The 13,480-nt window shown below is 37.4% G+C and overlaps 1 protein-coding gene across 2 annotated transcripts in view; it reads left to right on the plus strand.

Annotated features, from left to right (window-relative positions):
- COBLL1 (cordon-bleu WH2 repeat protein-like 1) overlaps nucleotides 1–13,480 on the plus strand; it is a 166,433-nt gene that overhangs the window by 112,562 nt on the left and 40,391 nt on the right. The window contains exons 4-7 of one of the 2 annotated variants that reach the window (XM_010858954.1): nucleotides 1,379–1,607; nucleotides 2,473–2,511; nucleotides 7,898–7,995; nucleotides 8,107–8,343. In XM_010858954.1, coding sequence (XP_010857256.1) covers nucleotides 1,379–1,607; nucleotides 2,473–2,511; nucleotides 7,898–7,995; nucleotides 8,107–8,343 — 603 coding nt within the window. The remainder of the gene's footprint in view (nucleotides 1–1,378; nucleotides 1,608–2,472; nucleotides 2,512–7,897; nucleotides 7,996–8,106; nucleotides 8,344–13,480) is intronic. The other variant, XM_010858955.1, reaches the window with a different exon arrangement.

The following is a 13,480-nucleotide window of genomic DNA, read 5'->3' on the forward strand; positions in this document are numbered from 1 at the left end:
GGTCACAATATACAGCCTTGACGAACTCCATTTCCTATTTGGAACCAGTCTGTTGTTCCATGTCCAGTTCTAACTGTTGCTTCCTGACCTGCATTCAAATTTCTCAAGAGGCAGGTCAGGTGGTCTGGTATTCCCATCTCTTTCAGAATTTTCCACAGTTTATTGTGATCCACACAGTCAAAGGCTTTGGCATAGTCAGTAAAGCAGAAATAGATGTTTTTCTGGAACTCTCTTGCTTTTTCCATGATCCAGCGGATGTTGGCCATTTGATCTCTGGTTCCTCTGCCTTTTCTAAAACCAGCTTGAACATCAGGAAGTTCACGGTTCACATATTGCTGAAGCCTGGCTTGGAGAATTTTGAGCATTACTTTACTAGCGTGTGCTGCTGCTGCTGCTGCTAAGTTGCTTCAGTCGTGTCCGACTCTATGTGACCCCATAGACGGCAGCCCACCAGGCTCACCCGTCCCTGGGATTCTCCAGGCAAGAACATTGGAGTGGGTTGCCATTTCCTTCTCCAGTGCGTGAAAGTGAAAAGTGAAAAGGAAGTCGCTCAGTCATGTCTGACTCTAGCAACCCCATGGACTGCAACCCACCAGCCTCCTCCATCCATGGAATTTTCCAGGCAAAAGTACTGGAGTGGGGTGCCATTGCCTTCTCCGACTTAATACTTTATAAGAGTTATGAATTTAATCTAGATTACTTAATAAGCAACCTTTTTCAAAGCATCTGGTTTGGATTTAGGAAGTAACATTAATCAAAATGAAAATTTTACCACAAAATAGAAAATACTGTATGTTGTATTTGTTCCAACACATAATTTTCCATAGATTATCTCATTGTTGTAGACATCACTGGAGAAAGATGGTCAGTAAACTATGGTAATTTCATATTATGCAATGTGAGGGTGCTAGAGATACAGGAATAGAACTGGGGCTTAGGTTAAAGTCTGAAGTATGAGACAGAAATTTATGACATTTTAGTGCTACAAATCCAGTGTTCTTGCCTGGAGAATCCTAGGGACGGGCACCCTGGTGGTCTGCCGTCTATGGGGTCACACAGAGTCGGACACGACTGAAGTGACTTAGCAGCAACAGCAGTGCTACAAAGACTATTCTAGAAAATGCCTCCAATCTTCTCCAGATCTCAGGATGGAAACTCAGGCCACTTACTTCCACCAGAAACACCATAAGTTAAAAATAAGGTCACAGTACTTGTATATCATCATGTTATTCACTTTAATTCTTAATGTTACCTATATTATTGAACTTGGCTATAGAAGAAGGATTCTTACACAATAAAATGAAGGTTCTTATTATCTTGGAAAAAAAAAAAACCCCAGTAAATTATGGTGTAACTCTGGCTTTAATCTGTGTTTCAGAAAACTGTGAGAGTAGTGATCAATTTTAAGAAAACGCAGAAGACAATAGTAAGAGTTAGCCCACATGCACCTCTTCAAGAACTTATCGCCATTATATGCAGCAAATGTGAGTTTGATCCATTACACACACAGTTATTGAAGGACTATCAGTCTCAGGAGCCCCTTGACTTGACAAAATCTCTTAATGAACTGGGACTGAGGGAATTATATGCCATCGATGTCAGCAAAGGTAAGTAAGACTTTTCATGTTGTTCATTTGACAGAATGTGCATATGTATGCATGTTTTGTGTTTATGTATAAGTATTCTCAAATTCATAAAGAATCCTGTAGTAAAGTCAGTACATGTCATTGGAAATAAAAAGAGAAAACTAAATGTAATAAAATTTAACTTGAGTTCAGTTATTAAAATTGGAATAAAAATTTGTCTTTCTTAGCTGTCATTTACATTTTACACTTTTCCATCTACCTTTGAATATTTAGGGCATCCCTGGTAGCTCAGCTGGTAAAGAATCCGCCTGCAATGCAGGAGACCCTGGTTTGATTCCTGGGTCAGGAAGATCCCCTGGAGAAGGGATAGGCCACCCTACTCCCTTATTCATGGGCTTCCCTGGTGGCTCAGATGGTAAAAAAATCCAACTGTACTGTGGGAGACTCACCCTGGTTTTGTCTGAGTCTTAATTTTCTTTCAAATTTAGGAATATATTGACAAATATTTTTCTAAGTTCAGCACCCAAAATCAATTAGCTTATAAAATGAGTCAGTCTAGTTAACAAAAGTCTTCAAAATAGGATAACTTGGAGTATAAATCTATAGATATAATGTATTAAAACTTGGAGATTTTAGATAATGTTGGTTTCTATGATATCTAATAGATAAATGCAAGTTTCTTTATTCAACACAAATCTGTTTTATTAGGAGTAATAAAAGCTTTGTGAAGAATGATTACTTACATCGTCTCTGTGTAGAGAACTTCAACTTGAGATTGTGGCTTTAAATAACTCATAGACAAATGTTTCAACTCAGTGATGTTTTATACTTGAACAGACATTATCTTTACAGTCAAGTTACCCTCTTTTACTCCCTCCTTCTGTAGCCACTTCTGTTACTGCCTTCAACAAGTCATCTTTACAAGGTAAGATATGAATCTGTAGAAAGATTATAATATGAAATCTCTATTTCTATTGGGTAAATTATAAAAACTGCTCATGGAACTTTTCTGGTGGCTTAGATGGTAAAGAATCTGGAGATCTGGGTTCGATCCCTGGATTGGGAAGATCTCCTGGAGAAGGGAATGGCTATCCATGCCAGTATAAGGGAATGGCTTTCCATGCCAGTACTCTTGCCTGGAGAATTCCATGGACAGAGTAGCCTAGCGGACTATAGTCCACGGGATTGCAAAGAGTTGGACATGACTGAGTGACTAACACTAATTAACCAAGCTGATAATATTACTTATCTTCTTAAGACTATTAATATATACATTTTGTAAGAGATTTTAATTTAGAAAATCTTTGGGTTTTATTTCTGAAAAGTAGTTTATAAGCTCCCACCTTGATTCCTGAATTTAATACAATAATTACATTTCAATAACTATTTGAAAATTAACGTCACATTAAGAATGAGAAAAACATATCCTTCACTCTCAGACAAGAAAAAGTGATTTTACTAGGGCCTTTATTGGGTACATACACTGAAAGCTTGGTGGTTTCAAGAAGGGTCCCAAATTATTTCTTTTGAAATAGTTATTCAGACTATTAAGGGTATATTCATTATAGGAAATGTTTGCAAATTTAAATTGCTTGTGAATATTTTGTAATAATATGGAAAGTGCTTATGCTAAAATCAGCTTTTAAAGCTCTTTAATGTTTAGTATATTTTAAAAAAATTTTACATGAAATTTCTGAAAATGAATATATAAAAATTTTAAGTGTGGATACCTTTGGGTGGTAGGACTATGAGTGACATTTTTCATCCTTCTTTTCTTTATATTATAGAATTTTATAATGGAAATATATTACTTTCATAGCAGAAAACTTTATTAAAAATTATCCAATAATAATAAAGTCTGGAAATCTTTTCCCCATTAAAAAATAGGTTCAGATAATTGATTATTGTAATAATTACCCCCTACTAAAAAAACTTAATAAACTATATACATTAAGTGTTATTAAATTACTGAAATCTTCTTTCTTTACCATTTAGAATTTTTTCATAACACAATGAACCTCTCGATTCCAAGAATTAAGCCCACATAAGTAATAGTGTACTTATTTATTTCTAGTGGCTATCATGAAGACTAGACTAATCAAAGGAGTTGAAAATTCTTATGATTATAAAGTGTATGCTGCTAAGTCATTTCAGTCGTGTCCGACTCTGTGCGACCCCATAGACGGCAGCCCACCAGGCTCCCCCGTCCCTGGGATTCTCCAGGCAAGAACACGGGAGTGGGTTGCCATTTCCTTCTCCAATGCATGAAAGTGAAAAGTGAAAGTGAAGTCACTCAGTCGTGTCCGACCCTTAGTGACCCCATGAACTGCAGCCTACCAGGCTCCTCCATCCATAGGATTTTCCAGGCAAGAGTACTGGAGTGGGGTGCCATTGCCTTCTCCGTGTAAAGTGTATACTGGCTAATAATCAGAAGATAGGCATGTTAATCCTGATATTGCCTTAGCTACTAAGCTCATCTGGCAAGCTGATCAGGCAAATGACTTTATTTGTCTGGATCTCACCTCCCACTTTTATGATAATCAAGAGAAAAAAATGTTCTCTTGATTCTTTCCAGCAACAGCATTCTGTTAGTTGTACATGGCTTTCACTCCTAACTTTGCCACTCTCTACATACATAACCCAAAGCACATTCCATAATCTTATTGGCCTCGTTTTGAAGCTGTTGAATGCGCTGATTTCTAATATCCCCTCCAGCCAAAAAAGTATGTGGTTTATGCAGAGTATTAAATGTTGTGAATATAATCTTAAGAGATTGTAACAGGAAAATGTAAAAAGCTCCTTTTACAGTGTCAGAATCTACAAGCTCAATCCAAATGTTGTAAATGCTCCTGCCTCCTTATTTTGTCTGATAAGATCAGAAGGCTTAGAACTTTGTGTGCAATTATTTACAGCCTCTCTTTGAGAAACAGGAAACTACAGTATTTAAGTTGCTTTTCTAAATAAGCTCAAGTCCTTGTTTGTCCTGCTGTTTAACACTGACTTGTAGTGATCCCTGAAATTGAGCTTTTTTTTTTTTTGAAATTGAGCTTTAAGTGAAGACTTAGGAATTAACCACTGTTGAGGATGCCTGGAAATTACTTTGCCAAAAATAACTACGTGAGTACTCTGGTTATAGTTATTGTGCTGCACCACCATGTGAACTTGCTATTCACTGTTCCAATGAAATTTAATTGTATATCTACATTCAACTAGTGGAGGAGTCTATCTTAAAATGAAATAGTAGCATTTCTTAAAAAAAGAAGTCAGAGGTATTGCACATCATCTTTAAATGGGTACTGGATTCAATTCTAGTGTTTAATGTCTATTTGTTTTGGTGCAAGTTATTCAAACTCTCTAGTCATCGTCACCCAGGCCTTTCAATTTTTTACAGTCCCCAATTTATAACAAGGGCTCAGAATAGCTCAGGTAGCTTGTGACACCTACCTCCCAGGATTGTTCTAAAGAATGAATTAGGCATGTGAAAAAATTTGTGACCATAAAATGCTGTCCACAATCCTATTATTGTTAGTTGCTAGCATTGTCAGTAAACTCATTGTACAGAATACATAGTGCTTATTTAATATTTGAAGCATCAGATTTATGAAGTTTTAATTTGTGAAATATAGTTCTCCTTTATGTCTTATTGAGGCATATTGCATTAATATATTTATTGGTGTTAACTATCTTTGCTTTCCTGGAATAACTCCTACTTTGTCATAAATTTTTTTTTTGTTTTTTGTTTTTTTTTTTTTTTTATTTTTTTTTTTTTATAAATTATTTAATTTTTGAAACTTTTTCTTTAAATAAGAAGACTAGAAAAGACTATGTATTTAAGACTATCATTGAGCTCTAAATTCTGCTATGGATATATCCCGCACATTTCAACATATAGTACTTTGTCTCCAATGTCACAGAGATTATATTGTGATTTGCCATAAAACTCATATGTGTTTCACATGAGAGAGGTTTTTAAAATGTATAAATGCCCACTGCTGTCTCTCTTTTTAAAATCTGCAACTTATTTGTTGAAGAAACCAGGTCATTTGTCTTATGGTGTTTTCCACATTCAGAATTTGGCTGATTGCATCCTGTGGTGCCACTTAACATGTTCCTTTATCCTCTATTTCCTGTAAATTGATTGTTAAATCTACAGACTTGATCAGATTTGGGGGAGGTATTTTTGATAAGAATATTTCATGGGTTGTATCGTGTATTTCCATTAACAGACATGTAATAACAAGTTACCTTTATTGATGTTAGCCATCAATAATCATTGCCAGTATCTTTTTAAATTGAAGTATAGTTGATATATCACTCTACAGCAAAGTGATTCAGTTATACATATATATAATTCTTTTTAACATTCTTTTCCACTATGGTTTATCACAAGACGGTGAACATAGTTCTCTGTGCTATCCAGTAGAACCTTGTCGCTTAGCCATCCTATCTACATATGATAGCTTGTCCCCCAGCTGCCACTCCATTCCTTCCCCACCCCTGCCTTCTCCTTGGCAACCGCACGTCTGTCCTCTGTGTCTCTTGGTCCGTTTCATAGATAGATTCGTTTATGTCATAGTTTAGATTCCATGTATAAATGATAGCATATGGTATTTGTATTTCTCTTTCTGTCTTAGTATGAAAATCTCTAGGTCCATCCATGTTCCTGCCAATGGCATTGTTTCATTGTTTTGGGGGGATGAGTAGTATTCCACTGTGTGTGTATACCACGTCTTCTCTATCTACTCATCTGTCGATGGACATGTAGGTTATTTCCATGTCTTATGTATTGTTGGCAGTGCTGCTGTGAACATCACTGCACATGTCTTAGTTAATTAAGAGTTATAAAACATTATAATCTGTAACAAATATTCCTGTTAGTAGTTGAGATATTTCTAAAAATAGCCAGTTTTCCTATGTCAGCTATTCTCTCTCAATAGAATTCATTCAGAAAACGCAGGATAAAATGTGATTCCCTTAATTTTAAAAATAATGGCCAATGAGAATCAGTTACTTTTTAGTATTGTTATGAATTTATGGAATTAAACATGTGTGCTATGTTTCACTTTATTGAGTTATTCTTACGATGTCCAAATTGTCCTGACTGTGGCCCGGAGAAACTGTGTCAGATTGGTTCCTGAGATGGTTCCTTTTAGTGGGAAATGGGATTTAGAAACAATCTGGGCCAGGGTGACTTGGGGGTACTGGATTTGTTGTTTGTAAGCCCTTTCAGTTGATATTAGAAAATACTGTTTAGAAAATGAAATGTTACCTATGCAACATCAAGATTTGACATTTGCCATTCTGATTAAAATATGGTTTAATTTCGGCACTATTGACATTTGGGGCTGGATAATTCTTTGCTGTTCGCTTTAGAGTATTATTGTTGTCTTGTGCTTTAGAGTATTATTTAGCAGCATCACTAGCCTGTATCCAGTAGATCCCAACAGCACATTCTCTTCACCCTAACTCAGTCATGACAACCAAAATTGTTCCTACTGTTACTGCTGCTAAGTTGCTTCAGTCGTGTCCGACTCTGTGCGACCCCAGAGACGACAGTCCACTAGGCTCCTCCGTCCCTGGGATTCTCCAGGGAAGAAAAATTGTCCCTAGACATTGTTAAATGTCTTCGGGTGAATGTGTGTGTGTGTTTGTATGTGTAAAACCACCCTCAGTTGAGAACCCCTGGATTACAGAAATAAAAATTTTAAAACATTTAACAGAGTGCTAAGTAATTTGATGGACAGGGAGGCCTGGCGTGCTGCGATTCATGGGGTTGCAAAAAGTCAGACACGACTGAGCAACTGAACTGAAGTAATTATAATGAATCATGCTTTGGAGAATTAAATACTTAGTATGATAGTTTAGCTGAGACAAAAAAGTATAATTCAAAATCAACAAAGATACAAACTGTATGATAACAACATCCTTTTTACAACATCCTTTTAAAAGTAAAAAGTGTCCTTTTTATTTCTAAAATGTTGATAGTTGTGTGTAAAACACACTCTGAGTCACTACAAAATGGGTTTATGTCCTAGCTCTGTCATTTCCTGACCTTTGCCCCAAGTATGTATCTTAGTTTCTTTAAGCTTCAGTTTTCCCTACTGTGGAACAGGAACAATAATACTAAATGTGCTTGCTGCTTTGAGAGTCAATTAAAATATGAGGTGCCTAGCAGAGTGCCTGGTTTATAGTAGATCATAGCTAGTAGCTTTTATCATTAAATAGTTATCAAGGAAAAGTAATCGAGAGAAACCTCAGAGGTGAACATATAACTCTGTGAACAAAAGTAAGGTGCTTTTTTTCTGTTTTAGAGTCCTGCCAAATATCACAAAACCTAGACCTTATGAAGGATAAAGAAAGTAAAGGGTTTTTCAGCTTATTTCAACGCAGTAAGAAAAAGCGGGAGCAAGTACGTATTTTCTTATGTAGTATTTTATAAGACTCTTCTAATCTGTTTTTAACTGCGTGTGCTTTTTACCATGGAATTACCTGTAGATTTTGCCTTTTCATTCTGTATTAGACTGTCAGCGCCCCCGCGACTCCTCTAGTAAGCAAGCACCGGCCAACTTTTACAAAGAGCAATACCATTTCCAAACAGTATATTTCAAACACCCTGCCGTCGGATGCCCCCAAGAAGAGGCGTGCTCCACTGCCTCCAATGCCAGGGTCTCAGAGTTCCCCCCAGGACCTCGCGCACATCCAGGAGAGGCCAGCTTCTTGTATGGTGAAATCCCCGAGTGTGGATGAAACAGAGGAGGTATGTACATTTGTTTGGTTTGTATTTTTAAGATGGGGAAGGGGACCATCCATTTTTCCTCTTTACTAACTTGTCCTTTTCCACATAGGCTGCTAATAGTAACATTTACTCATATGTAATTAGATGAATAACTAGTTGCTAACAGCATTGGTACCATGAAGAGAGTCCCTATGCACAGTTCTGAAATGCAGTAAAGAATAAAATATGCCTATTTTAAGTAGCTTTTATATACAAGCAAATACATCATCTGTAAACCTTAAAGTCCTGGTTCATTAAGGCCCAGCTGGAAGTTCTTGTTTGATGCATGTATTAGGAAAGGAAATATTTATTTGTGAACACAGCTTTTTTTCTTTTTGTTAACAGCAACACAATCTATGTTACTTTCATGGATTTCTAACTACATATAGTCAGGTCTTGACCTGACTCTCAGATTCTCAGGGGGGTCTGCCTGATACATATATACTCTATTATAAAAAGTCTTTATATATAAAATACTACAGTTACTATCATATACTTAGATGTTCAAGGCACTGTTCTAGGTGTACCTTTTTCCCAAACATTCTCACTATTACTTCTGTTTAATCCCAAATTTTCCTGGAACATGCTATTTTGTAGAAATCCACTTGCAAACAACTTTTCATGTCTGTAATGTCTGTACATTCTTTGCTTTATTCAGGTGAGTTATATTTGAAGTTTTAAGTAACTGTGATTGAACATAAGACCATATGTTTTGTTGCTTGGAGTTGACAATTGTTTTAAGTAACTTTGAGAGCAAATTTATTTTGAGGTGTTTGAGAAACTCAGTTTTCTTGTGTCTAGTTGAAGGATTTTGTTTCCACCTTAGAAAGTTAGTAAATTCAATGCTCAAGAAATTAACCCTTCTCAACTAATAAACTTTTTGTATTTGCTTAATCTTAGAGATATTTTAACTATACTTTTAAATTGTAATTTATAAACTGTCATATGTGTCTTTAGAAAGTAGCAACTGGATTAGATAGAAATGAACTTAAAAAAATGCTGAAACTCAGTAGTTACTTGGAAAGTCATTTATTAAGCTGTTTTATTATTTCTATAAGGCTCTCTCATCAAATGGCTGTGGTATAAAATCTCATCTTACACATCAGGAGGATAGTTATATTTTTTCAAATTATAGAATCATTTACTACAGAGTTTTCCAGGGCAAATGCTTGGTGGTTGGGTTCAGTCTTTAAAAATGTGTGGGGGTGTATTAGTCAGGCAAGAGGAGCCTTGTTGAAAGATGCAAGGAATGTAAGGACTGTTGGTGAGTCTGAGCATGCGCAAGAAACTGAGATTGAAGCTGAGTGAGAGAAGCAGGGACCCCACGTCAGGGTCAAAGACTTCATTTTGTGACCATAACTAGTTTGTACTTCTTCACAGCAAGTCATTTAAAAGGTAGCACTTTCAGGATCATTTTATATTTTTAATTACCATAAAACTGTACTGTAAGAGTATAAATTATTACACTCTTGAGTGGTTACCAAAGTCTGTCTTTTCCTTTCTACAGAAATACATCTTAGCCCCTGCTCACAAACCTTTCCAGATGACTTCATCCAATCTATTACAGTGAACCTCCTTTGTGTTTGGAGCCTGAAGAGGTCTACATTGTCTTTCTAAAAGTCAGCTTCTTAAAATTCTAGGCTGTACTACCAGTGACCTCACCAAAAACCCTTTCTTTTGATTCTCACTCTCTGTTCTGTGACCAGTTGATGCCCCCATGTTCAAGGCTATTTTTTTTTTAAAGTTTGTTGCCTTTGGAAATTTAGACATTTTTATATAATTTTCTAATTATTTTTTCCTTTGATCTGGACATCTGGTTAGTTCTTTGATGTATTGTTTGGCAGGATCTGGAATTATTTATTTTTCCCTAGAGAAGCTGAAAAATCATTTTAAAATATTTATTCATTACAAAAATTTCTTAACAGTGAAGCTGTGGTTCTCTGTGTGAGTATGTGTATGAGTGTGTGGACATGCACACATGCATGTTCATGAGTTCATGCCTTCCAAGGCATCTTACCACATATTTCCTTAACTTCTTCGCCATATTCAATGAGATAGATCTCCCTTTGGTCTTATTTTTTCTCTCTTCCATGGCCCTAATTCTCTTCTTATAGCTCAGCTCTCTCCTTTTTTTTTTTTGCCACAAGTTCTTCATGATCTTAGTCTGTGTCTACTCTTTCAGAGAAAACATCTATTCTTTGTTGAGTTTTCAGCTGTAGTGTTTGGAATAATGTCCCCCTCAAAAGAAGTCCAAGCTGAAGATCTAGAGATGAGAAAGTCCTGGACTTAAGTTGGGCCCAATCCAGTGACTGGTGTTACAACAGCAAGAGGGGAATGTTGTTTAGTTTTTCAGTCATGTCCAACTCTTTGCGGCCCCCTGGACTGTAGCCTACCAGATACCTCTGTCCATAGAATTTTCCAGGCAAGAATACTGGAGTGGGATTCTGTTTCCTTCTCCAGGGGATTGTTCCAACCTAGAACGGAACCCACATCTCCAGCATTGGCAGGCAGATTCTTCACCACTGAGCCACCAGGGAAGACTCAGGCACAAAGACACAGAGGAGAGGTCATGTGATGACAGATGGAGATTGCAGTGGCACTGCCACAAGCCAGAGAATACCAGGAGCCTAGAGGAGGCAAGGAAGGACTCTTCCCCAGACTTCCGAGGGATATGGTCCTGCTGACACCTTGATCTCAGACTGCTAGCTTCCAGAACTGCAGCAGAATAAATTTTTGTTGGTTGAAGCTGCCCAGTCATGGTCATTTGTTCCGGCAGTCTAGGAAACGAATACATCAGCTTTGTATTCCAGTCTCAATATCGTTCCACTTGAAGTTTGAACTCATGGTTGCTTATTGACTCCTCACTGCCTGGTTGGTGTTTAGTTGCTAAATCATGTCCAGCTCTTTGAGACCCCATGAATTGCAGCATACCAGGCTTCCCTGTCCTTCACTATCTGCTGAATTTACTCAAACTCATGTCTGTTGAGTCAATAATGCCATCCAACCATCTCATCTGTCACCCCTTTCTCCTTTTGCCCTCAATCTTTCCCAGCATCAGGGCCTTTTCCAAGGAGTCAGCTGTTTGTATCAGGTGGCCAAAGTATTGAGCTTCAACATCAGTCCTTCCAATGAATATTCAGGGTTGATTTCCTTTAGGATTGACTGGTTTGATCTCCTTGCTGTCCACGGGACTCTCAAGAGTCCTCTCCAGCACTACAGTTCTAAAGCATCAATTCTTCAGCATTCAGCCTTCTTTATGGTCCAACTCTCACATCCATACATGACTGTTGGAAAAACCATAGGTTTGACTATACAGACCTTTGTCAGCAAAGTGATGTCTCTGCTTTTTAATATGCTGTCTAGGTTTGCCATAGCTTTTCTTCCAAGCAGCAAGCTTCTGTTAATTTCATGACTGCAGTCACTGCAGTGATTTTGGAGCCCAAGAAAATAAAATCTGTCACTGTTTCCAGTTTTTCCCCATTTATTTGCCATGAAATGATGAGACAGGATGCTATGATCTTCATTTTTTTAGTGTTGAGATTTAAGCCAGCTTTTTCACTCTCCTCTGTCACCTTCATCAAGAGGCTCTTTAGTTCCTCTTCACTTTCTGCCATTAAAGTGGTATCATCTGCATATCTGAGACTATTGGTATTTCTCCAGGCAGTATTGATTCCAGCTTGTGCCTCATCCAGCCCAGTATTTCACATGATGTATTCTGCATGTAAGTTAAATAAGCAGCGTGACCATATACAGCCTTTATATACTCCTCTCCCAGCTTTGAACCAGTCTGTTGTTTCATGTCCAGTTCTAACTGTTGCTTCTTGTCCTTTGTTCAGGTTTCTCAGGCGACAGGTAAGGTGGTCTGATATTCCTGTCTCTTTAAGAATTTTCCAGTTTGTTGTGATCTGCACTATCAAAATGGCTTTAGTGCAGTCAATGAAGCAGATGTTTTTTGGAATTCCCTTGCTTTTTCTATGATCCAGCAGATGTTGGCAATTTGATCTCTGGTTCCTAAATCCAGCTGGTACATCTGGAAGTCCTCAGTTCATGTACTGCTGAAGCCTAGCTTGAAGGATTTTGAGCGTACTCTTGCTAGCATGTGAAGTGAATGCAGTTGTGCAGTAATTTGAACATTCTTTGGGATTAGAATGAAAACTGACCTTTTCCAGTCCTGTGGCCACTGATGCATTTTCCAAATTTGCTGACATATTGCATGCAGCACTTTAGCAGCAGCATCTTTTAGGATTAAGAGTTCAACTGGAATTCCATCACCTCTACTAGCTTTGTTTGTAGTCATGCTCCCTAAGGCCCACTTGACTTCACACTCCAGGATTCTGACTCTAGGTGAGTGACCACACTGTTGTGGTTATCTGGGTCATTAAAACCTTTTTTGCACAGTTCTTTTGAGTATTCTTGCTACTCTTCTTAATCTCTTCTGCTTCCACTAGATCTTTGCTGTTTCTGTCCTTTATTGTGCCCAAGTTTGTATGAAATTTTTCCTTGGTATCCCCAGTTTTCTTAAAGAGATCTCTAGTCCTTCCCATTCTATTGTTTTCCTCTATTCCTTTGCATTGTTTGCTTATGAAGGCATTCTTATCTCTTCTTGCTATTCTCTAGAACTCTGCATTCAGCTGGGTATCTCTTTTTCTTTCTCCTTTGCTTTTTATTTCTCTTCTTTTCTCAGCTATTTGTAAGGCCTCCTTAGACAACCATTTTGCCTCCTTGCATTTCTTTTTCTTGGGGATGGTTTTGGTCATCACCTTCTATACAATGTTAGGGACCTCCATCCATAATTCTTCAGGCACTTTGTCTACCAGATCGAGTTCCTTGAATCTGTTCGTCATCTCCACTTATAAGAGATTTGATTTAGGTCATACCTGAGTGGCCTAGTGGTTTTCCCTACTTTATTCAGTTTGAGCCTGAATTTTGCAATAAGGAGCTGATGATCTGAGCCACAGTCTGCTCCTGGTCTTGTTTTTGCTGACTGTTTAGAGCTTCTTGATCTTTGGCTGCAAAGAATATAATCAATCTGATTTGGGCATTGATCATCTGGAGATCAATGTATGTAAAATCAGTCTCACTTATTTCTCCTAGTTTGAAAAGGTCAAGATGATCTTTG

The sequence above is a fragment of the Bison bison genome, unplaced genomic scaffold, assembly GCF_000754665.1.
Source record: "Bison bison bison isolate TAMUID 2011002044 unplaced genomic scaffold, Bison_UMD1.0 scf7180017864452, whole genome shotgun sequence".
In the NCBI taxonomy this organism is placed as follows: domain Eukaryota; kingdom Metazoa; phylum Chordata; class Mammalia; order Artiodactyla; family Bovidae; genus Bison; species Bison bison.